Source organism: Python bivittatus, unplaced genomic scaffold, assembly GCF_059951505.1.
Source record: "Python bivittatus isolate LINGU-HERP-01145 unplaced genomic scaffold, Pbiv_v1 ctg000850_np1212, whole genome shotgun sequence".
In the NCBI taxonomy this organism is placed as follows: Eukaryota; Metazoa; Chordata; class Lepidosauria; order Squamata; family Pythonidae; genus Python; species Python bivittatus.
Genome location: NW_028277112.1, coordinates 21,707,468 through 21,734,422, shown reverse-complemented (window position 1 = coordinate 21,734,422; position 26,955 = coordinate 21,707,468). Strand labels below are relative to the sequence as shown.

General features: G+C 36.9%; 1 protein-coding gene across 1 annotated transcript in view; it reads left to right on the top strand.

Annotated features, from left to right (window-relative positions):
- The first annotated feature begins 228 nt into the window (after nt 1–228).
- Nucleotides 229–26,955, top strand: part of MCC (MCC regulator of Wnt signaling pathway) — a 210,490-nt gene continuing 183,763 nt past the window's right edge. The window contains exons 1-2 of the mRNA XM_088130041.1: nt 229–701; nt 22,653–22,900. Of these exons, the coding sequence (XP_087986167.1) occupies nt 547–701; nt 22,653–22,900 (403 nt within the window). The 5' untranslated portion in view covers nt 229–546. The remainder of the gene's footprint in view (nt 702–22,652; nt 22,901–26,955) is intronic.

The following is a 26,955-nucleotide window of genomic DNA, read 5'->3' as shown; positions in this document are numbered from 1 at the left end:
TAGTACGGACGTTAGCCTTTTCTGAAGCGATAATCCTTGTTTAGGGTGGTCATCCATGGAGATGCACTCTGCACAAGGAAAGAAAGAGTCTTTCAATGTGCTCCAGAAAGATGTTCCGTTCATTCGCCTACGTCTCAGGGAAATGAGTCGAAATCACAGATAAGCGTGCAAACCTCCTCCGCCGTCTTCCGCCTAACTTTCACGAGCTCTTCCGTTGCGACCCGGGGACCCCTGGCTTTCGGTTCCAAAGAAGAAATGGGCCAGAGCTGGGCTCCTGCTCCAGCCAACGCGCGCGCCGTCCCCAGGATGGGCCTGATTGGCGCCCGAGGCGGCGCGCGCTGAATTCGTGCGCGAGAAGGAGCGGCGGAGCGTCTGGATTTCCCCACCCCTCTTGTTTTCATTGTGCCGCCTCTCGTGCTTTGTATGCGCGACAGCTGGTCTGGGAAGGGAGTGCGCGCGGGGGTCCCTGGCGAGCTGAAGGCTCCGGGAACCTTGGCCGCCTGATCGGGCTTGTGTCGCCTCTGCCTCTTCCTCGGGAGAGAGTGTATGATGGCGGCAGCTGCCGGCCCGGCAGTGGTGGTCGAGGTGAGCATGAGCAGCACCGGGAGCAATAGCAGCGACACTTCCAGCACCGGCGAGGAGGAGAGGATGAGGCGCCTCTTCCAGACCTGCGATGGGGACGGCGACGGCTATATCAGCAGGTAAGGGAAGAGCTGAAGATTTCCTGCACTCCGTGAGCCCCGGTAAAGTGCGGGTTAACTTCCTCGCAAGTTTCTAAGTTGAGTTTCTGAGTCGGGATTTGCGCCGTGAGGAATGGAGGGCTAAGGGGAGGTGCCGTCAGTTCTGCCAAGGACGCCGCCGAACGGGCCCAGCTCGTAGCACCTTCTGGCTACCTAGCGGTTGGAACGCTGGTATTTCCCCACCGAAGGTAAAAGATTCTTGGAAGAAGCTCTTCTGCTTCAAGCCATTTTGCCTCTCCCAGTTTCTTAAGTTCCATTTAAGATTTATATTCCAGCTGCGATGTCAACATGGTCTTCGCCTCTTCTTTTTAAGTCTGAAAGTGTAAGCGGTGATTGGAATTACTTGCTGGGATGGTAAAAATGCCGTGCTCCTGCTTTAAAGTATCTTCTCTCATTGTTATTTCTGTTGAGCTAGTCCAGATTAAGTTGAGCTGCTTCATTTGCTCAGAAGTTGAAGGAGGAGATGAAAAGGAAACAGGTTTCCAGTGTCACTGTTTTGCAACTCCCCCCCCCCCACTAACTGTCTTTACCTTAGCTTTGCAGTAAGTAATGCAATCAGAGCAAGATTTTGGGAAGATATCTTTGAAAGCCCTCAACATATCTGGATGGATTTAACACATTTTTAGTTAAATGAAGCAATAAACTCTATGGCCCCCTTCAATATTAAATTCAGAATCTAAAATTACTTAACTGGACTATTCTTTGTAGCGTGGTGGCAGATACAGTAGTAATGCTCTTTTCAGCACAAATAAAATGAGAAGCCCAGAAATGTTAATGCTCTATGCTGTCCTACCATAATTAAGGATTGATAACTAGAAATATAAGTAGGAAGCAAATGATCCAGGACATCTTGTAATACTGGGGTAGAGCTAAAGTGTTGTAAATGTAGCATAAGAATCTAACCTCATCCAAAACATTTCATTTGTGGCCCAATATAACTTTCTGATTTGAATTCATAGGTACAGCAACTTTTAAAAGAGTTTCAAAATCATTATTGTTAATTGGCTTTGAAAAGCACACCACTGAAGAAATAGAAAGGCACAAGAGGTGTTCAGGCAAGACAGCAGATTGCTGTTGCTGGTAAACTTTTAAGTATAGTAGTATATTATTTAGGGAATTCTATCAATAAATGTAGCTGGACTTAGACTGTTAATTAAAAATGGTTAAAAACAGTGTCTGTGGAAAACAGTGTGAACATCCAGTGGATTGTTGGCCAGGAAGAGTGCATAGTGAATAGAAACCAAATACCTACAATGGAATCCTTTGATGTTTACTCTTTGATAGTTTCATCCTGTGCATAAGTGTTCTGGAAGAACTGTCTTCCATATTGATGAAATACTGAAATTCTTGATGCTCTTGGGTCTGCTATTCAAATTTGCTGTGAATAACCGATATATATATAGTGTTTTTAAACAATATAGCAGTTGCTTATATTTTTAATAACTTTGATGTTCAAAGTGATGAGGTAAAATTATTTAACAATGAATGTTTTTAATGTATTTAAAAATATATATCATATATGGTATTCTGAAAATGTATTTTTGAAAATATTATGCACAGATTTATTTAGGGAAAATTTCCTTTGTTTTTCATTCAGGAAGCTTCAGCTGTCAGTGAGACAGCTGATGTTACACATTAAAGTTACATTATAAGGCAATTTTTTTTTCTCAGGCTGATGAATAAACTAGAAGTTTTACCTTCTAGACATTTTGCCTGCATGGACCAAACTGAAATATTTCACACCACTTAAAACTGGAGAATGTTAGAATCCAACTACTTTGACAAGTATGGAATCATCCTTCTGTATAAGCTCTTATAAGGCGTGACATGCAACAACATAGCAAACCTAGTTTGGTTGTTAGAGTCATGTTAAATCAACATTATGGGGGAATCCAAACTATCTTCCTGTTGGAAAACTCAAGTGGAATATTAAATGAACACTTTATATAAGTTTGTTTAATAAATGTTTAATAAATATATCAACTAATAGGAGTTGATTATGGTTTGTTTATTTATTGTTATTTAAGGTGTTGCTAAAGTACTGGTGGCAATATCTTTGCTTAAAATTTTCTTTGAAAGCTAGATAGGGCCAAGAGCCCTAAGTGCTTCAGAGTCCCATCTCATAAGAAAAGATTTAGTGTATGTTTTGCCAATATACACTATAACAATATCACAAGCCAATAATAACTATCTATAAAATTGTTAGAATACATTAAATTAAATGTTCAACTTACATGAACAGTAAAGGAAGATCATTATCTCAAATTCCTGTATGTCTAAAATTACAATTAATTCAACAAAGTATTATGTCTACTGCGTATGCATGCATTATTTTATAAAGGGATTGATAGAGATTGATAGATTCATTTAACTGTTGGAGATGTGATATTCAAATTCATAGTCACGTCCCATCTTTTATACAATGTTTTATCCCTGTCTCATCTCAAAAAGTTAAGCAAATTGGTTTTGGTTAGTGTGTGGATGGGAAAACAACAAGAAATGCCAGGGCTGGAAACCAGACTGGGAAGTTGAAAAAACAGCTAAAGAGAGCAATGGCCAACCATTTGTATCATTATAAAGGGATCTTACGGGACCCGATTTTACGACCATATTTATAAGAGTCTTTAAGCGAATTGTGGTTATTAAGTGAATCCAGCTTCCCCAATGGACTTTTTTTGCCATTTTGAGTGAGAGTGAAATGAGAGAGAGAGAAAGAGCGTGTGCGCCTGCACCGGATTGATTTGGGTTGTTGCTACTGCTGTTGATGATGGTTAATTTCATACATACGCTATATCTTAACATGACTTGCTTGTTTATAGAACTGCTTATAAGAGTTGCAAATTCTGTTATAGTACCTAAGTATCCATCTGAAAATACGAATATTGCCTTGTAAATACTTCGGAAACAGAGTAGAATGTACAGTTCTTACAACCTATTATAAAAATAGCTACTCTCAAGCAAGTTATACTGTGTTCTGTGAAACTGTACTAAAATGGTGTGCATGGCATGGAGTCCCAGAGCCAGCCTCCCCACCCCCTGTCCCTACCTTGGGTGCAGTCTTCAGAGTACTTTCAAAACTTGCAATTAAATTGTAATTCTTAATATTTGGGAGAAATAAATATGTGGAATAATGCTATTAATTTAGTTACTCGCTTTAGTATAATTTAAAATGAGTCAATTGTTGTTTTAGTCCTAGCCGCACTCACTGTGAAATGTACCCTGCCCTCCAGTACACTTAAAAAGTTATTTACCACTTGATGGCAGCTTACCAGCCCAGTCTTGAAAATATCTTCTTAGAAATCTATCCTGGATATATCAGTCATGGATATGTGAGTTCAGTAAGCTATGTGTAAGGATAAATCTTAAGCTTATTTACTGGAGAGGAGGGGGGGTTTTTTTGGTGCCATTTTAAAAGTAATTTTTATTGAAAGTTTTTAACAATAATAAAATATAATATAAAATGAGATTAAAAGAAAAGAGAAATAGAGAAAAGAAAAATAGAAAGTGCAGAAAATAAAAGAGGAGAAAAAGGAAGAAAAAGATGTTTAAAGAAATGACTTCCTATTTTCTTTACAGCAGTTACAGACTTAATATCACTCCTCCCCCTCTGAAATTACATTGCATAGATCACTTCTTCCCATATTCAATCCTTTTCAGTTGGCAAATGCAAAAATCATTAACTCAGATCTATGCATTTTAAGCAAAAAGTCCATAACAGGTTTCCAGTATTTTGTAAAAGTACTTATTATCTTATCCTATCCCTGGTCAAACAAATCAATTTTGTATTCTTTTCTCTTATGCAGTATTCTGGCATTATTAATCTTAATTTGACATTAAGATGTTGTTGTAGGACCTGATCTCCATCCATATCTTCTTCCTTCCATTCTAATTTTTTTTAAGGCTTCAACAGCCCTTTCCTTACTGTTTTCACCAAGTTGTTCTATAAGTACTCTTGCTCTCAGACAGGTTTCTTTCTCTTGTAAATCCAGTAGTAGTCCATTCTCTACATCATTTTTATCTCTTAATATTTGTATTTCCTGTTTGTTATTTGTTTTGTTTTCCAAAATTTCCATCTTGACTTTAATATGTTTCACCTCTCCATTCAGTTGTCCTGCAGGTTCTTCAAAGTTATTTTTCATCTCTTATTTTATCTCTTCTTTCAGATCTCTTGTAAATGATGCATTCACATAAACAGTTATTGATGCTGTTATTAAAGCTGTCACATTCCTTCCCAATTCCTCAAAGACCCTTTGGAATGTCTCAAGTGTAATACCTTTTTCTGTCATTTCTGTAAGTTTACTACTTTCTAGTAACAGCCATTTCAATCCAGGAAGGGAAAATAAAAGTAAAAGAAGTGTGTTTTCTTTATTTCTTTTCCTCCCCCCCCTTCTCTAGGTACCATTCAACACTCCATAGTTCTGTAGTCAGCTGATCTTTAGCAACTTTCCCTTATATTTTGTTTTGAAAAGCTAACCAATAATTGTTTCTAAAAACTCTTTGCCACTGATATATATTAATTGTTTAATGGTTTTAAAAAATACTTTAAAGTCCGTAATTCCAAATTCAGCTGTCCCCCTAGGATCACTTACCAGGGGGGACAATCTCTGCTTCTGCGACAATCTCTTTAACTTTAAGATAATTGTCTTCCAAATGTGTTTAAGAAAGTGGGAGCTTTTGTGAACCCAATGTCCTTACGCAGGCTACACTGTGTCTGTGAGCTCGCTGTCTCTTCTGCAGTTCCTGGGACTCAGACTCACAAGATGCCTGCAAATCTCTTCGGATCTTGCAGGTCTCCTCACAAGGAGCAGCTTTTCAGAGCACAAATGGGCAATCTCCCAGCCTCTCCTTGTCCAGAGAGGTGCCATAGACCTGGGTTTAATGTTAGCTGGTCTTCGCAGCTAACAGTGTCGTCTACGCTGTTTGCGGAGGTGAGTCAGTCTGCCATTTTTCCACCACCCAGAAACTTTTTTATTTTTGGGGGGTGCCTTTGAGTCAGTCTTGACTCCTGGCAACTGCCTGGACTAGTCCCTGTGGTTTTCTTGGCAAGGTTTTTTGGAAGGGTGTTTGCCATTGCCTGCTTCCTAGGGCTGAGAGAGTGTGACTGGCCAAAGGTTATCCAGCTGGCTTTGTGCCTAAGGTGGGACTAGAATTCATGCTCTGCCAGTTTCTAGCCTGATGCCTTAACCACTATATCAAACTGGCTCTCTACTGGAGAGTTTAGGATTGGGTTATTAGGCTGAACATCTTGCAGCTGATTCTGACAATCTATCTGTTCACACAGGGATTTCCCTGAAGAAGTATATCAAGAATTCTCAAATATTCTCAAGCCAAATACATAACAGTAATATTCTCTAAAGGGAAGAGAAGCATAAGATGTTACTGTTCTATCATTTTCATGCATGATTTGATTAATGATTGACTTAATCCAGGGCATCGTTTTCATGCAAGCTTTGTTTAGTGATTGAGATTACTAAAACTCTGGCTCCAGAAATCTAGAGATAAAGGTCTCTCTCTCTCTCTCTCCAGTATACATATATCGTATTTTGTTCAAAAATGATAATTTCTTCTCATACTACTATCTACGAGCCCCTTGTTGCTTGCTTCCAACAATGTGATTGCCATTTCCTTTTTAAGTGTTCCTGAAACAGTATAGGTTCAGTAAATCTTTTTCCTGCACAATAGCTGTACAAATGAAGCACATCTCAGATACTAGCTATTTACTTGTTTGTGAAGCCTTTTATATGGATCTGCAGCAACACAGGATGGAATGTGTGGAAAGGTGCCATAAATACATGTACTCTGTCAACTCTGACCTCTCCAACCTACTTTGACTCCTTGTTTTCAAATACAAGTTTTCAGACTTGACTTCCTCTGCTTTATAAAGAAAGCAAATGTAAATCTAAATTAATGAGGAATGTATTTCCTTATAAATGTGAAATTTACCTTCTAGATTATGGATATTAAAACTTTAAAATATTTTCTATCTTTCATGTATTTTGTATTCTCTTTTCCATATGTGCATTTGTGAATGAAGTTGTTTCTTGCCCTTAAAAGCCATCATAAACATGAGTTTTATGGAGAACTGGTGTTTATTCTTGTGCTAAAGCAAGTGCTTTCCTATTGTATGCAACTTAATTTAGTGTATGGAGACAAGCTATTTGCATACCTAATGAAGTTATATGGTGTCTCAGCTGTGAAAAGCCTTTGTTGTGCATTAAATTGAAAACTCTTTGAATACTAGCTGGGTAATAAAAGCTACATATGGAGAGAAAAGGCACCTCCTGAGAGAACAGTTAATTTTCATTCTATGAATAGTTAGGGTGACATTTTAAAATGCAAATAAAAGAATAATTGCTGATTGATATTAAAAAGGAATTGTATCTGGCAGTGCAGGGTATAATTTGAAATTTAGCTAATGAAGTAATCCTTTAAAATATTTTCTTATAATATAATGAACATTTTAATAATTATTATCAAAATAAAGAACTTGCAGTTCTGTACATAAAATTACAAAAAGTGGGTATAATTAAAATTCTAAATATTTCTATATATTTCTATATCCGTGCCTATTTAAATTGACATTTTATATTTGTCTTATTGGGAGTGAGATTTTTTTAATAGTTTCAGAGCAATGGAATTTGGATTGTACATGACCCAGTTTCAAAGATGCTGATTGTTTCCTGCAAAGCATACAAATGTAATCCCAAATCTCTAGTGATTAGCTTCTTAACCTTGGATACACAACCTGTGGATTCCATGTACATGCCTCCTAGGCTCTCCACTCCCCTCATCTCCTGCTGATTTTCAGAGGCACATATGTGCCCTCATCAAATTTGAGCAATAGGTGTCTATATTATCCTGTTGTAACTTCCGTACTCATTCTGCCCTTCTTTCTGTCTACCTTTGCCCCAAAAAGAGAATCAAGCCACTAGGAGAGGGAGGAAGATGGTGATCCTGTTAATACCACTGACCCTTTTTCTTGTCCTCAGGGTGAATGCCCAGGTGTCCACCAATATACCAAATTTACACCTAGAGCATTTTACAATTGGTCAGTGACAAACTTAGATTTCAAAGAACATAGCAGCTGCTAAAGTAGATTTCCAAGAAAATTAGAATTAGTGTAATTTTATTTATTATAATGAATGTTTTATTACATTCATTGTTTATTATTACATCTAAGCACAGAACAGAGATACAATAGAACGACAATTGAAACTCTAGTTTATTAGAATGAATTCTAACCTAATATAAAATAAGGAGCTGCTAAACTAAACTGTCCATGACATATAATAATAGCCCCTATACAGTCAAAGTTGAGGCAGGAATTTGTTTATTATAAAGGTGAAAGATTTATATGATCTGAAGACAAACCAGAGTATTATCTCAACTATTTGATTTTACTCTGACGTATTTTTTTTTTTAATTTTTGCTGGTCATTGACTGAATAAACTATATATATAAAATAATGAAGAAACTTCACAGGGGCCTATAAAAAAGAAATGTTTTTAGTGCTTTTTTAAAACTTTAAATGAACTGATTTCAAGTGTAATCTTGGTGGGAGTCTATTCCAAAAAACAACTTGATGAGAAAAAGCTCTTAACTGTGACATTAGTACAGTGGTACCTCTAGTTACGAACTTAACCCGTTCCGTGACTCTGGTTGCAACTTGAGTTGGTTGCAAGTCGAGGTAAAGTTTCCCATAAGGTTCAATGTAAAAACGGTTAATCCGTTCCGCCCTCCGAATTTGGTCACACCACAAGGCAAATTTCCCCATAAGGTTCAATGTAAATACGGCTAATCCGCCCTCCGAATTTGGTCGCACCCTGAGGTAAATTTCTCGCATAAGGTTCAATGTAAATACGGCTAAACAGTTCTGAAACATATGCATTTTATTTTTAAACCTCAAAAACATGAAAAAAAGTACAGTACAGCACAGTATGAAGAGGGAGAATGGGGTGGGGAGGCAGTTATTGTTTGGAGGGAGAGTTTGGAGGGAGAGTCCCCCTCCAAAGGGACATCGGGGAGATCTCCTTCAGGGATTTCCTCTCTTCTTTGCCTCTTAGCTGCAGGCTCAGTTCTGGGGAAAAACCTGTCTAAAGTCAGTTGCCAGCCTGCTCTGCATTTTCTTTGGAGCCATGCTGACAAGCACACCAAAAACCTTCCAGACGCCACAAAACACACCACAAGCCTCACCGAATGTCTCCTTGCTACCGTGATCTCGCCCACAGGAAGCCGCGACTGCGTGACAGCAGGGCAAATGGCTGCGGATCCGGTTCGTAGCTCAAGGCGGAGTTCGCATGTCGAGGTAAATTTTTGGGGCCGGAGCTGATCATATCTTGAAAAATTCGTAAGGAGGGGCGTTCGTAACTAGAGGTACCACTGTAGTGTTAAAATTAGACATATTGAGAGAAGGTAGTTGGAAGGAAGACAAAATATACCTATTCTGACTTGCTCTATATGTCAATATAGATAGAATGACAATAATTTGCAATTGTATGTTATATCTCTCCTTGTGTTCTTTTAGAATGACGGTAATTCACAACCATATCTTATACTTGACTTTTTATTCTGTGTATACTGCTGTAGATTCTTGTTCTTAACATTAGTAGATTATAGTAAATGTATAATTGCATGTAGATGGCAACATAATGTTGGAACATGGAGCAATAATATATTTTCCAGACTTGTTACTTTTATTATTTTAGTAAAAAGTAAGCAAATAAGATAGGCTAGTTGTGTCTCCACAGGTTGGTAAAGATTGAGGAGATGGTTTTTGTAAACAAACAGCTGTAAGGTTTTCCATTATCTGTAAAGAGGACTGCATCTTTATCACCACTTAACAGGAAAGTTGTTAAGAAGAAATGGGGTAACTGTCTGCCCTATGATAATTCAAGGGATAAGTTAGTTCTTTATGAGTAATAATTCAGTTGCTGAAATTCCTGTAACACTCAATAAATCTGGTTAACAAAGGCTCTGTGAGAATTTTGCATTCAGTTTGAGGCAGTTACCAAAAGCTTGACATTAGTTGCAGCAACTATTTTACATCTTTGAAAGAGAGGCAATCTTGCTTCAATTTCATAAGGTTTGACCATAGCAACCAATTCTCTTGCAACATAGTTGACTGCTGAACAGATTGCTTGGCTCTTGTACTTCCGTAGCCAGGATTGTGAGAAATTTCTTTCCTAGTGGCCATTATTCTCAGGAAAGCCCTGGCCCTCATTTCTTGTCTTGGAGTTGTGATCTTATGATAGTTTATAGGTCCCACACTGATTTTCCCTGCAAAAAAACTCTTTTCTCAATTCCAGCTCTTCAACACCACTTAGTTGCTGCATTTCGACTGCACAAATACAAATGACCACTCAATGGCAAGGAGGGATAAAAGAGGAACTCTTTGTTTCCACCTAGTGGTTGAACTGTGGACCAGTCAACCCACTGTTGTAAGGAATAAAAAAAGTAACCGGAGCACTGTGCATGCCAGTTGGAGGATGCTTTTCATGCAGTAAATGACAGGTGGGGCTAGAATTTCAACTGAGGAAACCGTAATAATGGCCTTTGGAATACGTGTGTGTGTGTGTGCGTAATTTTTAATAGTGGGATACAAAAAACTACAACACCAGCAGAAAAAAATACAGTAATGGTTATATAGTGAGAAAAGAATCTACATACATTGGTGATGATTAAAATAAACTAAACATAACAAAAAGGTGGGGAAATCCATATAATATCCCTTTAGTATCAATGTAGAATTCATTCAGTCATTAAAGTTATTAAATTTAGATGATATGGAAATATATTGCTTCATTTCTCATTTTTAAACCATAAAGCCTTTTCAAAAACAAGAACAGACTCATGAATTTATTACTTGGAGGATAAGGTTTTTTTTTTCATTTATGTAAGGTTGTCCTCTTTGCCGAACTCTAGGCTTGAAAACCCAAAGCTCTTCATAAAATGACAGATTTCATATTTTAGGAATATTGCTTAATGAAACAGTTACAAATTAATTATATTTCTTTTCAAAGTTGGGTTAACATATGCTATGATTTGAATCCAAAAACAAAGCTATAACTGGACAAGGCCAAGTGACATGAGTTAAAGAATCCTCAAATTTCTTACAAGGCCTGCACAAAAAGTTTGATGTCCATTCCTTTTTAAACATTCTTTGAGGGGTACAGTGGACTCAAAATAATTTCTAAGGAATTACCGTATTTTTCCAACAATAAGACGCCCCCATGTACAAGACGACCCCCACTTTTCCAGCCCAAAATTAAAAAATCAATATTTTAAAGATAGTGCAGAACACATTTTTATTTAGTGATTAGTTAACATTGACCTGATACACTCAGTGGGAGGAGGTCCAAACCGTCTCTGCAGCTCTATTTCCAGGCTCTTTTGCTTAACTGATTACATTCAAGCACGAGTGAAATTGCAGATAGCTTGTCTCTGCAATCAGCCTTCCTCTAATTGATTTGTTCAGCATCAGCTGATGTCAGTTACATCAGGCTCGTGATTGGAGGAAGTCTGTTTGGGAGACAAACTATTTCACTCGTGATTGGAGGCTAGCAATAGGAGGAAGCCTCTCTGCAGAAACAAAGTATGGGCAGTTTGGAACCGTGCAATTCTCGGCTGACTTCCTTGAATAAGATGCCCTTCAGTTTTTAGGGTAAGGATTTTAGAAAAAAGTATCGTCTTATAGTCGAAAAAATATGGTAGTTTAATTTTTGAATCTCAAGAAGTGTATTTCATGTTTTTTAATGCCTGGACCCATTCATTTTCCAAAATTGGATATTTCAATTCTTTCTTCCACAGACTATATAACTAATAGTTACACTTTTTAATCTCTTATAAAACTGAATTGTTGATTTCCATTCAAATGCATCACCTCTTAAAGAAGCTAAAATTTCAGATACCTTGGAGATTGCTATAGCATCTGGGCCATATTGTTTAGTTAATACATGTAGCAGATGTATATTTTGACAAGCGTATCTTGAGGACAAATCAAACTTAAATGACAATTTCTGAAAATCTTTAAAACAACCATTATAAATCAACTGACTTAAAATATTATTCCCTTATTTGTCTCAAGCATTCCAATAAAAGTTCTTACCCACTATTTTCAGATTTGAGTTATATCACAACATGAATTCACATGTGCTTTGGAATCAAATTGCAGCAGCTTACCTATTAATAACTAAATATGCCTAGCAGCTTTCAAAACAGTAAACAAACATCTTGATTTAAGCTATCTAGACCCTTATACCTGTTAGGATGTCAAAGGTATTACACATTTGCCTTCCAAATGGGCCCAGAGGGGAAAACAATCTTAAGAAATCTTGTTCCAGAAAAATATAGATGTTAAAATAAGGGCCCCGTGATAGAGGTAGGAATGTCTTTCTGAAATGAAGGATTCCTGGCAAGAAATTGGCTGTACCTGTTGAAAATTAGGAAAATGCTTTTGGAAGATACTGATCTACAGGACATTAAACTAAATGGTGTAGGAAAAGGAGAAGAAGGCCCACAAAATAATTCAGTGCTAAGAACTGGAATGGGACTGAAGATATGTGGAGAATGCTAGACATCTAGTGAGGAACACATAAACGCAGAAAAGACTAGGTCAAGTTATGCGACACAAGGATTTCAGTGACTTTATACAAATGCACAGTGTATGGGGGACAATTATAAAGAACCATATGTCTTTCTGTAGGAAGGCAGATACGATTTAGTAGGTATTACTGAAACTTGAGAAATGCTGGGGAATGTCAGTGATGTTACATCTTCTTTCATGGCCTCCCACATACTAAGGCTGCTGGTACTGTTATGCCGACCTATGAACTGTTTTCTATCCTCCCTCCACAGTCTTAAAGATACAACCCTTGAAGTTCTGTATCTATAACATTTCGCCAATATATAAAAGGACATTCAAGAATCAATCTTCTGGACTATGTAATACTGATAACAGTATGCTATTGAACTTCCTAATGGAGAAACCTTTGAAATATAATGGAACTCTTCTTTATTTTGGATTGCTTCCATTTTATGAGTTCAAAGAGTTCTTTTCTTTTCATAGTAGGCCAAATGCCAAACTTTTTCTCTAAGAAGCTTTCCTAACAAGTTTAAATTAGCACAAACAGGAATAGAAGTGTTGTAAAAAGTAGAAAAGTATAGGGAAACCTTTATTTTCTCCTTGCAGTTTTTAAAAAGTATATGATAGAAAGTAATATAAAACCATGTAATTGGGTATTTCAGATAAGATAGCTAGTAATGACAGAACCTTTAGATAAGTCTAAGAAATAAGTATGTTGAAAAAAACTTATATGAACATTTGCTTTTTATCAAATTATTTCTAAATAGGGTTAGAAATACAATAAAGCCTGGGCACCATTCTGTTTAACTGACCACATCCCCATGCAGACCAGAGTGACCAGTTCTGGACTGTAGGACTCTTAGTATATTGAAAAACTCAAGCTTAAAATATGATTATTTATAAGTAATTTCTGCTGTTGATATACACTGTAATTCATACAACAGAGGAGGTCCTTGTCTAGTTTCTGGGGGTTCTCCTGAGGTCAAAGTTTTGATGGTACACCTGCAGCCACAAAGTCTTTTATGGTGTCAGTTTAGCTCTCTGGGACTTGTTATATTTGTTAGTTTCACAAAAGCTATTTTCTTAGAGATTTCTGTTATTTCTTCCTTGGCAGCCTGGAGTCTTCATCAATTCAGACTGCTACCATAACTACTTGAGCCTTCCCCTGTGTGTGTGCGTGCGTGCGTGCCTTTGAATCATTGTTGACTCCTGGCGATTGCCTGGAGAAGTCCTTATAGTTTTCTAGGCAAGATTTCGGAAGTGGTTTGTCCTTGCCTGCTTCCTTTGGCTGACTGGCCCAAAATCACCCAGGGGGCTTCATGCCTAAGGTGGGAGTAAAACGCACAGTCTTCCAGTTTCTAGCCTAGTGTCTTAACCACTGCACCAGATTGCCCCTTGGGACTGTCCTTGACCAAGCTGGCTAAGTATTCTGAGAGTTGCACTCCCAACATATCTGCAGAGCACCAGTTTGGGGGAGTCTATGCAACCTTATGTTATTGATGAGTGCAGGTGTATACAACTGCTAGAATTGATACTGAAGATGTGAAACGTACCTCTGATTTAGTGACTGTGTGAAAAGCTAGCTTTACAGGGTGTAAAATGTGACTTAAATATGGTACTAAAATGAGGTGTATTTTCTGTTCTTCAGTTTGTTAGTGAATCCTTATCTACCCAAAACTAAACTGGGATTTGATTACCCCATAGCATCAGTTTAGCATGAGAAAAAGCATGAAAACACAGGTTTTCAGAAATAATATACCACAGGTTTTGAATATGATAGTGACAGGAGATATAGCAAATTTTGAACCCCAATCCAAAACCAATTAACTAAAGGTATTATATACAAATATTCCAAAAAGGACCCAGGTGGAGGATCTGGCTTAAGTGATGATGTCTGAAAAGTACACATAGTGGTATAATTCCAGATCTGGAAAACTGAAACTCTCATCCTTAACTGACAATTGCATCACCAAAACATTCTGTAATATAACCAACATACAGGTAGTCCTCGCTTAATGACCATTCGTTTAACAACAGTTGGAAGTTACAACGGCCTCAGAAAGGGTACTTTACTGCCCGTAAAACATTTCCAGCCATTGTAAAACGTCATGCTGCCTGCAGTCACATGGCTGCATTTCGGGTGCTTGGCAACCAGCTCACATTTACCACCCATTGTCAAGTGCCTCGTAATCATATGATTGCCATATGCAATCTTCTTTCTGGGGAAGCCAGCAGGGAAGGTTGCAAGTGGAGGGAACAGAGAGAAACCTCTTGACAGTGTGCAGGAACGGACCTCAAATCCTGAAGATTTGAGCTCCATTCCTCCAGCCCTGTGAAGGATTTCCCCTCCATGCAAGGAGGGGAGGGCAAACCCTTTGGTGGGCTGCAGAAATGTTTGAGAGTGAAAGGGCTGCCTGCTGGGAGCTCTTCAGCAGGCAGCTCTTTCTCTCCGTCCACTTAACGACCTGGGAGATCTCATAACAACCGCAACCAGGAGTGCCTGGATTGCGGTCACTGAGTGAAGCAGTCACATGGGCATCTCACCTAAGATTGCTTTGCTCAACGATTGAGATTCTGGTCCCAATTTTGGTCGTTAGGCAAGGACTACCTGTAAAAACAAAAAAAATTGACAAAAATATTTTTTAAAGCTATTTATCATAATGAAAATACAGCAACTGTTGTAGCCATTTAAAGGCATTTGGTCCTGGCATATTGCTAATTGAACTTGTGGGTGAATAAAAATGTCTCGTTACATAAATTCCATTTCAGATATTCCTGTATCACTTTATTCATTGACATATTTTAACCTGACTCTCTAGTTCCATGTTGATTATGCCAGAAATTTCAAATATCAATCTAAGAGAAAATTTAAGCTATTTTAATTTCTCAGTATATCTTTGATCAATGGATCCATCTTCTTATACTCCTCTCCAAATAGGGACTTCACCAGCCCCTGGTGAAACATATTGTAGTAGAAACTTTGTCATATTTTACATTCTTTGTCCTATTAGGAAAAATTGTGGTGTAGTTTCAGATTTCCTGTTGTCTTTTAATTTTTATTTATAAATGCTTAACTAAAAATACTGTGTTGATTTTCTTGTAATTGTGCAAAATTTACTTAGTTAATATGGTTAATAGCATGGTGGTGGATGAGAGTTTAGGTAAGTGTGATTAGATCCTCTCCTCTGGATGAAAGCAGGGGTGGTGGTAGAGTGGCTCCCTGCTGGGTGGGGAGAGCGACCAGGCAGGGTGATGCTTCTGTTTGATGGAGATGAGGGTGGGGTGGCTACTGGAAGGTGCTGAGAGCTATTGTTGTAGCACCTGTTGGGTTTTACCTTTACCCCTGGTTGCATGTTGTGGAGGGGGTTCCCTTTAGATTGAGAGGAGAGATCTGAAGATGGGGGAGAGAATGATTGGCGGGGTGAATAGGGTGGGGCAGTGTATTTTGGTGATGTTGGGTATGGGGAAATATGGTGGGAGACAGGAAGTGGGTCACTCTCAGGGAATGTGACCTCAATGTCTTGTACCAATTTTGTGTTCCAGCCCCCTGAGCTCAACCCATTTACCTGGTCAGCAGATCAGCAGAAGCCTGGGTCTTAGGCTGCTGCTCTTAAATGCCAGATCAGTCTGTAATAAGGCAGAGACTGATAGTTTTTATCCCCAAAGATTACAAAAAGGCCAGTATAAGGTTTTGTGGTATATAATACTCATATGTTGGTGATTAGGAAATAATTTTCCATACTTTAGGCATCTTAAGCAGATTTTTTTATAGCTATGTTTTCTTCTCTGGATGGATTGTAATGTTGCATTTTAAATGCTTTTAAACAGCGGCTATTAAAACAATGCTCCATATTTCTTGAGTTCAGCATTAGTTGGCTGGCTTTCACCAAGGCCTTTCTTGAGCATAAACACTGACTTAGCACTTACTTAGATAATTTCAGCTGCGTTAGGATGCTGAGTTGCAGTTAAGCAAAATTCATTTAGTAGATTCATACAGATATTAAACAGATATTAAAGTAGTCAAAAGGGCACAATGGGGACTCTTTAGTATCATATCTTGTTCTTAGTACACGGATAGAACTACCATAGCATAGTGCTGTTAATTAATCCCAAGAAAATTAATATCATATATTCCATTGTCCTTTTTGCAGCATAGTCATATATCAAAAGTGCAAGAGTGATATGCTGGAAAAATGCAAGGAGCTTGTTGTAGTAACTAGCAGTAAATTCCAGCACAAGCCTGTGAGAATGAGTACGTATAATGGGGATGGGGATGGGGATGGGGGCTATTTAAATAAACAAACACAGAGCAACAAGGCATTCAGCGCCAAAGTACTGTACTGTACTTCTTTAACAAATGATATGAAAAAATATATAAATCTTTTCAGAGTATTTGGATGCTGTACTTATTTACTTCTTCCAGAATGAAAATAGCCAACAGACCTGTACAAGCTGGGATAGGAAGGAAGGTGCAGCACAGTAAAGAAAAGAGTAATTGAATTTTGATTAAAAGCATGTTTACTCTGAATCATCCTTACTATACAGTATATATTGATGTCGCTAAGTATTGAAAACAAGTTAATGGAGATTGAAATACAGTAATAATAGAAACAGAGAAAAAGAATGTCAGAATACTAAGGTGAAATATTTAATCCAATCATATATAATTCATAGTCACACAGGAACATCTGCATGCATGGGTATACATGTGCATGCACACACGCGCACACATGCGCACGCGCACACACACATGTATTTATATCTCCACTTTGCTAAGAAATAGTAAGCTGAAATAATGAAAGACATGAGAGACAGTGTCATAATTCTGCCAAATATTTTCCCAGGCACATTTGAAAAACTAATAATTGGTAGTTTTTGTATTCATTCTGCTACCTTTCAGTTTGTGCAAGACAAAACAGTATTCTTCCAATCTATTCTTAGCCTTTTTCATCCCATTCCAAAAGAGTTGTTATATTTCAGTAAGAATTTAAATATGTTCTCTGTTTTTTTTTTAACCTTAACTATTTCTTGCTCTCTTTGATTCCATTTGTACATCTCCATCACGTTACTCCCTTTTGGGTAACATTATACAGATCACAGGAAACAAAGAAAAATAATAAACTAAAGAAATTAAACACATGAGATAAGCAAAAAAAGGGAAACATGATTAAATTACTATAAACTAATACCACTCACTATACCTATCCATATTTTTCTATGTATAAACACTATTATTCCCATATAAATCTCTAAAACACTCCTTCCAACATTTACTCCCTTCAGATTCATCCCAAAATTATTTTACTGTTATGTTTAACTATGTACACTTTGGTGGAAATCATTGTTCAGCCCTTTTCACCTACTTTAAAACAATGTTTTATTTTCATCAAAATCATTTTGCATTTTTCTGCCTTTTTTAATATCAACTGTTGCTTGCTCCATTTTGGCTCCATTTTTTTGCTGCAATATCTTTCTCTCATGCTTAGTTTTTGTAGTAATAATTTTTACACGCATTTTTTTCTTCACCCACTAATTCTTTCACTTCACCATCCCATCTATTCTTTTTCATACTTTCCATGAGTGTAACTCCATATCTTTAGACCAAGCTAAATCCAAAAATGCAAGGGAATTCTTAGAAGCTTGGTATTCAGACAAGGCAGCAATCAACAGACACAACAGCTTCTACACACTATTCAAAAGAAACAATAGAAAAGAAAACAAAAGACAGAACATCTCCTCACCAGCAATCATCACCCAGATAAGCAGAGGTTACCACCAGGAACACAATCAAGCAGTGGACAATACCCTAATCAAGGAACTACCAGAGGAACAAAACAAACCCCCCACCCCCACCAACATTGGCAGGGCATGCAAGAGTATGTAAACAGAGAGCAAACCCCATTCCATTCTAGCACTGAAGATGTTACCTAGCTGGATAATGAAACGTTTGCAAGAAAAGAACCAAGCTCAGAGAACCCCAAGGACTCCACATACATCACACTATAACATAATTGTTTTGACCCTGTTCTGAGCAGCTTTCATGTCCTCTTTCCTTATACCCACTTTCCATCCATTCTTTCGGGAGAGGAATATGTCCTCTAAGACTTTTTCATAATTGACTTCCTGCAGTTCTTTTATGCTTGTATCTTTTACCTTGTTTCTTTATTTCCATGTACATTTTCCCAAAGTTCATTCTTCATGCTGCCAAATAATGATCTATGCCACATTTGGAATCTCTCACCATCCCCATATCTTTCTTTTATTCTTTCACCTTTTCATAAAAAACAATCAATAATGTACTTGACTTTGTATTTATTTCTTTGCTCTGTGTGCGTATAAATAGACTTATGCTTAAACCACATGCTTGAAACACGTACCTTTTTCTAAGCAGACACAACCATGATTCTCAGGTTTTTTAATGGCCCAATGACTTTTTCTATACTCTTGTTTCATTTCTACCCATACATTCATGTCATCTAGCACAATAAATCCCCACACCACCTCCAGCTGCATTCATTCAATGTTGCACAGCATTTTCTAAAACTCATCTCTGGTTCTTCCATTATCACAGTTTATTGGAGTATAATACGCCATGTTACTAACCAGTGAATTCCCATTGTCAGGTGACACTGATATCCATAAGGAGGCCATTCCAAAGCATTGTCACTGCCACAGAGAAGCAGCACTTTGTAGCCTCAGCACCTCTCAGAAATATGGGATTATGAGCAGCTTCTACAAAATCTGGTGGGTCAGGATGACTCTGGTTGGAACAAGTGGGCCTGCAGGTTCCTAGGTAACAAGCCATAAGGGGCTGCAGAAATTTGAAAAAGTTTCATTTTTCTGAAAAAGGAAGTTATATTTATATATATGCCTTGCTCTGGGTATGGTAATTAAAGTCTGTATCATTTTTTTCATTCCAAGTAGATTTATTGTGAAGAATTAGGAAGGTGTATATATAAGAAATTCTTGAGTAACGACACCCAGGAATCCTATTCATGTTACTCCCTAGGTTTGAATCCTGTTTCTCTTCTAGCTTTTTGAGTCAAAAGCCCTGTGGCTCCTTGTTTTCAGTGTTAAAGGTTTCTGCTATCTATCCCTTGTTTATAAAATGTTTTTTCCTGGCCTGAGAATCAGAGATTCTCACCTTACCAGCTTCAGCCATTACATATGTAGAAAACTTGGATTTAAAATAGTTTGCTTTATGGTGGTATCAGTGAACACTTGTATTTGGATCTACCACATGAATACAGTGACCTAGAAACCAAAGCATGCTGGTTTCAAAAAAAGTATTTATAATTTCAATCAGGCTGCAAGAGCCTAGACTGCAAATGGAAGAAAAATATTCATGCAAAAAATTTTTTAAAGGCAGGTGTGTGTTTGTACACCAAAGAGAAGGGAAACAGACCTACATTATGATACCTTTATGTAGTATGAGCAAGAATTACAATGTAGATCACAACTTTAAGAATTTTAAAATCAATAAATTATCCATTACCTGGGAATTTTAATTGTGAGAGTACAGTTAGAACTTTCCTGATGAACCAGAACAAAATTAATGGAACAGTATTTTAGAATGATAGAAACAAAAATAAGTACGAAGGAATCAATCTACTTTAAAAGAAATTATATGGAGTTCTTAGCATTGGACAATAATTAGCATTGAATAATAATTGGTAAATTACTTTATCTACCCAGGTAATAACGGCCAGATGTTACAATAATACAATCTCTTTGTAGATAGAATTCTTTGAAAAGGAATTAGAGATTTGAAAACATCATTCCAAAAAGGTTTGCCAGTAGTCTTGAACATAATAGTAGTTGGGTATGTGGATACACTGATTTGGTGACATGCCTTATCCTGAATTTCTACTGGATGTCTTTTCCAGTTGTAACATGGATCAGCAGAAGCCAAATGACAGCAGTAATTCTGCCAACAAAGCCAGGCAGCTCAAGCATGTTGGAATGCAGTTTGTTAAACAGCTTTTCAGAGACAGAAAATTAAACTAAACACGAGCCGGTTCCTATTTTTGAGTCAATAAAGGATTTATTATTTGATGCAGAAAATAACATGCTGAGAGAAATGCAAGATCAGGGCATTGTTGAATTTAAGTATTGACCCTCAGAAGAAGTGATAGCTGATGTACTGGTCAACCAGTTACTAAGGAACTTTCACTTTGGTTTCATAAGAGACTAATCTTAATTTAATATTACTTTATTTTATTATGCTAAATTAATTTTAAAAATTACAAATTAATACAGTAGCATTAAAGGATCAAGACAATCTCAAGATTGATAAGCACAGCATTAAAAAGAAAAGATAAAAGGGGATAAGCCTGAAGATTATTTTACAAACAGGATAACTACAAAGTTTTGTAGTTGCTTGAAAGTCTTCTTCCTTGTCCCGTTGCTAAAAAAAAAAAAAAAAAGACTAATTCACACTTTCCCAATACAAATATGCTACTTCATGCATGGAATTATTTATGTGAAGATCAATGTGTGTTCAGTGTTATAGTACTGCTGCCTTCTTAAAAGTTTAAAATAAAAATGACAAGTCCGTGTTCTGTTTGTTGCATGATTACAGTGGTAATCTCCAATCACCCAAATCTCTTTTATATATTTTTATTAAGAATTTTTACATAGATAAAAAAATATAAAGAAAAAGTATGAAGAAAAGAAAGAAAGAAAGTTGAAGAAATAAGAATGAGAAAAAATAAGCAACTTCAGACCTTCTTTTCAACAGTTATAAACAACTCATTATCCCTCCTCCCTCTTGGTATTACAAAAATGTTTTCAGCCTCTTATTTAATCCTTTTTCAGTCATCAAATTAATAAATCATCACTTCACTTTTTCCATTTTCAGCAAAAAGTCCATAATAGGTTTCCAGTTTTTTATAAAAGTATGTCTTGTTTTGTCCTTGACCAGTCAGGTTAGTTTTGCCATTTCTGCCAGTTCTGACATCTTCACAATCCATTCCTCCATTGTGGGAGTTTCAGTATTCCTCCATCTCTGTGCATATAATAATTATGCTGCAGTTCCCAATCAACCAAATCTCTATCTTGTTCTTCTGTCAAACAGAAGATAGAATTTTAATCTGCCTCCAGCAATACACTATATTTAGTGTAACATTAACAGTAATGTTATTGGGCTTCTGCTGATATGCAGACCAGAAGGTTGTCTGCACCCTGTTCCTCTACCCTTGGCAGTCCTTATCACTACTGCTGATAGTTCACTTGCCCTCCCTGAGTGAGCAGTTACAGGAATGGGAGGAAGTAAAGCAGCCTCCATTTTTCCCAATCTTCTTCTGTTCAGATTCAAACCTAGAAGGCTTAGGCAGGCAGGCAGTGGTGGCGAGGAAATCTGGAGCAAACAATAGAAGCTTGAATATTAATTGCTTCATAGGGGTGTTTCAAAATATTACTAATAGCCAGCATTGCAATTTTTTTACCTAGCATGGACAATTTTATTGTTACTTTTACAATATGAAGGTTATTGAGCAATAAGATTACTATACAAAATTTAAAAACTAGTTATAGAATAAGCTGTTAGTAGGAATTCACAAAAAAGTGTGGAACTTGTACAGGAAGTAATAGACAGAAATAGAACATAATTTGAAATCCAAATGATTTCAGAGGGAAAAGTTTGATGTTATACTTGAAATCCCTGAGTCCTTAAATATACTTAATTTTTCATTTTTTGTGTGTCCTGTATATATTTAAAGTATTTGTGTATGGGTATGTGTGAGATGTATTTCAAGAACTTCTCAGCCTACTCTAAGGGAAATAAAAATTGAAACTTGTTTAAATACTTAGATATACAGTATACATATCATATAGTTGATAAGGTAAGTAAGAAATCTTCATAGTGTTATTTGCCAATATTGTGACATAGGATTCTCTCTTGCAGCTAATAAACTGGGATGAGGATGCGAGAGAAGTATACACATCTTGAATCCAGAATGTATTAAGGAAAATTTAAGATTCAGAAAATGTGTTCCATACCACCCTATTCTTCCCCCTTCTTATAAATTTAGAGATGGTATCATTTCTTCTTATTTGAAAAAGTATCAAATCTTTTTAATAAAAATGAGTTAGGTTATATAGAATCTTGACTATAGCAAAAATACTGGAGTTCATAAATTTATTTCTTTAATCAGACATCACTCCTCTGATTGAAATCTGGTTATCTCTAAGATCTTTTACTGACAAGAAAAAAAAACCTGCAGTGGCTTTATTATATTTAAAATAACTCTGGACTTATTGGCATTTTTGTTTTTACTAAATTATATTTGTTTTAGGTTTTTTTTCCTTTCTTTCTTTCTTTCTTTCTTCAGGAATGACTTGCTGATGGTATGTCGCCAACTGAACATGGAAGAGTCTGTGGTTGAGATCATGCATCAACTTGGTGCAGATGAACATGGAAAAATTTCCTTTCAAGATTTCACACGATGTCGTATGCAGCTTGTGCGAGAAATCAGAAAGGAAGAAGTGGAGCTTTCTGTGAATTTGGATGACTCATGTAAAAAGAAAACATTAAGGGATAGAATAGCTTCATGGCCAACCAGCAGCGATAACAGTATGGGTCAGTATGGTTTAATTACACCTATTACCTAAAAGTCCAACCCAATTGGGAAGATTAGTAACTACAATTTTTATATATTTAATTTCTTTTAAAAGATTGATAGACCTATCAATGTATCAGATATTTTGAAATCTGGTTCAAAGTACAGTATGAAATAGCTACCACCATACTTGTAATATTAGCTATATTATTGCAAACTATACTGATTGCATTTAAATTATACCTTGACTCAAACTAAGTCTGGGTTGTAAATTACATTAAAGATGTTGAAAATCTAAATTATTACAGACTAAAAACTCTGCAGGGAAAATATTATATTTTGCATGTTCCTAAGAATCATTCTGTTGCAGGCATGTTATATCAGAAACCAGAAGGTGTATCTGGTATTTTGAAAGCATGTTATAAGCCCTCTCTTAAAGTGGCTGCCATGGTGGTCACGGGCAGTCTTAAATCATTCATTGACAAGAAGGTAAATTGAAGTTCCTCCCTACGTTCAAGATTGCAGTCTGAGTGAAATCCTACACAAGTTTACTCAAACTTTCTACTGTATTTAATGATGTTTGGTTGCCTCTGTGTTCAATACTTTGGAACATTTGTAAACATACAATTTATTATCATAATTATCAATTCGCAAATCTTTAGCAAATATCTAGAGTAATAGATGGGCACGTTTCCAAACAAAGCGGTGGACTGCATCTTTCTAATCTTTTTATTTTCTAACAATGCCTCTGGGTATATGCATGGCTCAGAAGTGGTCTTGCAGATAGACATTACATTCGAGGCCTGTCCTTTAGTTTATAAGATGCTAGCTTTTTATTTATTTAGTGTGAGGGGGTTCTTTTAGGTACAGATCACCAATAAGGATATTATTTTTATCTTTCCTGTGTTTCCAGGGTGGTTTTTATTGCACAAAAAGCTCTTATTTCTCGTCACTTAACACTTACCATTAAACCTATACTCTACACTATATTACTGATGTCTATGACTACTGTAGACATATACTATGATGTCTATGACATCATGTATATGTCTAAGACATATACTGATGTCTATGACTACTATATGTGCATATCTAAATCCTAAGAGTACTAAAACATTTTTTTTTCTTTCTTGCTATCAGTCTTTAGCCACCATTTAGCCATCTTGAAGGTAGTTAGCTTCTGTGGTTGCCAATCACTGCTGAAGCATTGGTTTTGCATAGTCTTCTAGTTTGTGTCTGGGGAGGAAAACGAGAAAGTGCTTATAGCAGCTACTGGCTGGTGTAGGCTGTCAGCATCTGTGCTGAAGCAGAGACTCTGCCAGGCTCCCCTTCCTCTTTCAGGACTTCTGTTGGTTTGCTGGAATCTACCCCTGCTCCTCCTTCACCATCAGGTGCCTGCTATGCTACACTTTATCCTGGCAACTGCTCCACATTCTTGCCTGCAATTTCTCCTACTGCTTCTGCTCTCCCACACAGTAAGAATCTCCTTCCAATACATACCCATGCTCAGGTGCTAACAGTATTTTCCTTTTGTAATGGGAAACCAGGTGTGCTTTAGTGCTTTCCTAGTGGGGAAAGTTAACAAAGGGAAGGAAGGGGTTGCACTGACTGCTGCAAGGTTCTCTTTCCACAGGCTGGTTTCAAGAAATGTGCAGTAAATGTATTAGTGCTAAAAGACACCACGTTGGTGACCCAGAAACTAGATTCTGTTTGATAACTTGAGGCAATTTTATTTCTACTTTACATGAAAGTTCCTTCCTACATAGTCTGTACAGGGAAGTATTCTTTTAATCAGTTGATATAACTTGGGAGCACTTTGCAACCTGCAGCTTCTTAATATGAGTATAAATAACATACAGTTTGCAAAACTTGCACGTTTGGAAAAAATATGTGAAGTTGCTAACAGCATGGCAGTTTTTAGTCTATGACAATATGCTGTGCTTATGATTCTGGCAAGTGGCAGCATCCTCAAGGATGAGAAACCTGTGGATTTCCAAAAGTTGCTGAAGTAAAACTTCCAGAATTTCTAGCTAGCATGGTTGGTGGTGAAGAATGCTGGGAAAGTTGAAGTTGAAGAACATCTACAGGACTACATGTTCCTTGCCAAAGTTATATCTCAAAATAGCAGACTAGGAAGGAGAAAATATATTCCCTACATAATATCATGTAGTTCCATTTCCCTTAGTCACTATATAAAGTTAGGCATTATGTTTCCTAATGAATTTCTCATTTCTTATTTTAAAAATCTGTCACTTCAGTGAAATGTAGTCTGTTTAAGGCCTGTAAAAAACATTATAGTTCTGACATTTCTCATTTCATATATAAAGAATTGGCAATATGATTTGAAGAATTTGTATTATTCATTGTGACAAATGAGTATATTTTTTCATTTTATATACTTTTAAGACCAGTTAATAAAATAACAGGATTCTAACCTGATTGTCTTCAGTTGCTTTATAAAAATAGGTGAATGCTTGAGGCATTGAAATATACCTTGAAAATACACTGAGGAGTTTTTGGGTAGTTTCTCTTTTATTTTATTAATTAGATTTCTATGCTGCCCTATTTCAGACTGGCTCTGAGCAATGTACAGGGAAATAAAGCACTAAAAAAACTAGAATGAAAGCAAAGAAGAGATACGTATTCATAATAATGCATCTTTTGTATGTCTCTTTACAAGTGCAGCTATTGTTTGTATTATACATTTGCTCTGTTCTGTTTCCAGAGTTTCTGTTGGCTGTCCTTAGTGTTATGTCATATGGCATGGTGTTATCCAGGGTGGAATATATATATGATATAAATAAAAATGGAGAGAGAGACAGTTTGGTCTAGTGGTGAAGGCACAAGGCTAGAAACCCGGAGACCTTGAGTTGTAGTCCCGCCTTAGGCATAAACGCTGTCTGGGTAACTTTGGGCCAGTCACTCTCTCTCAGCCCACGATGTTAGGCTTGGGCGACAAGCTGGTCGATCAATTTCTGTTGCAACCAATGAATCAACATTCGATTGATCCAGAAAAAAAGCAGACCCTGCATCCTGTGGGAAAACGAGGGAGGGAGGGAGGGAGGGAGGGAGGGAGGAAGGAAGGAAGGAAGGAAGGAAGGAAGGAAGGAAGGAAGGAAGGAAGGAAGGAAGGAAGGAAGGAAGGAAGGAAGGAAAGGAGGACTCCAGTATGCTTCAGATCTTTTTGAGGACATCTCCCATTTCAAAAGTGAGAAATTAGTATTTTCTGCTGTTTCTATTTTTTTCTTTCTTACTAAAAGAAGTCTCATCAAAGGCTGGTCTGAAGCTTCTAGCAGATTGGGGAAGTGGAGAAGACTGTGAGGGCTTTGGAATCCAAAGCTTTCCCATTCCCCTTCCTGTTGAACACCTGCCATTTCCTTTGAGGCATTCTGGGATATGTGCTTCTCACCATCAGAGAGTACCAGCTATGGAGTCTGGCAGAGAGTAGGAAAGGGAATATATTAGATTTCTCCTTTTGAGGACTGGAGCTTCGGTAGCACTATATGGTGTTACTTGTTAGCATTCATTTAAGTAGATAGATATTTTGCCATCCTTCTGGCAGCTTTATTCATATTATTATTAGTGATTTACAGGTTGACTTGAAATATATTTATATACTACTAAACTTAGTTAACTTCATAGCAAGGATATTTTGGGTTGCAGTTCTAGATAGCTCTTTTGAATCAAGAGGGCTTTGGGAGTAAGAACACATTGCCTTGTAGGAAAGTGTTTGGGAATGGCTAACAGTGGGTGTCTCTTTTTTCTTCGCTTGTGGCAGTTAACATATACAAAGCTAATTCAGTATACTCTGAAAGGATGTATAGTTTAGTAAAGTTTAATAAAAATATTTCAGGTTCGAATAGGAATTCAGCTTTTAAAATTGGTTTCATTCCAGTATGGATCATTTTCCAGAATTGTTGAGCTTTACAAATACAAAAAAAATAAATAAAAAAATTATCCAACCTGCTCATTATATCTCCAGCAATTTTTAAATTTTAAAGAATTGTCAATTTTAGCAATTAAGACTAGATCTCTTCTCCCCTTTTGCTCATTTTCTATTCCAACTGCACATATA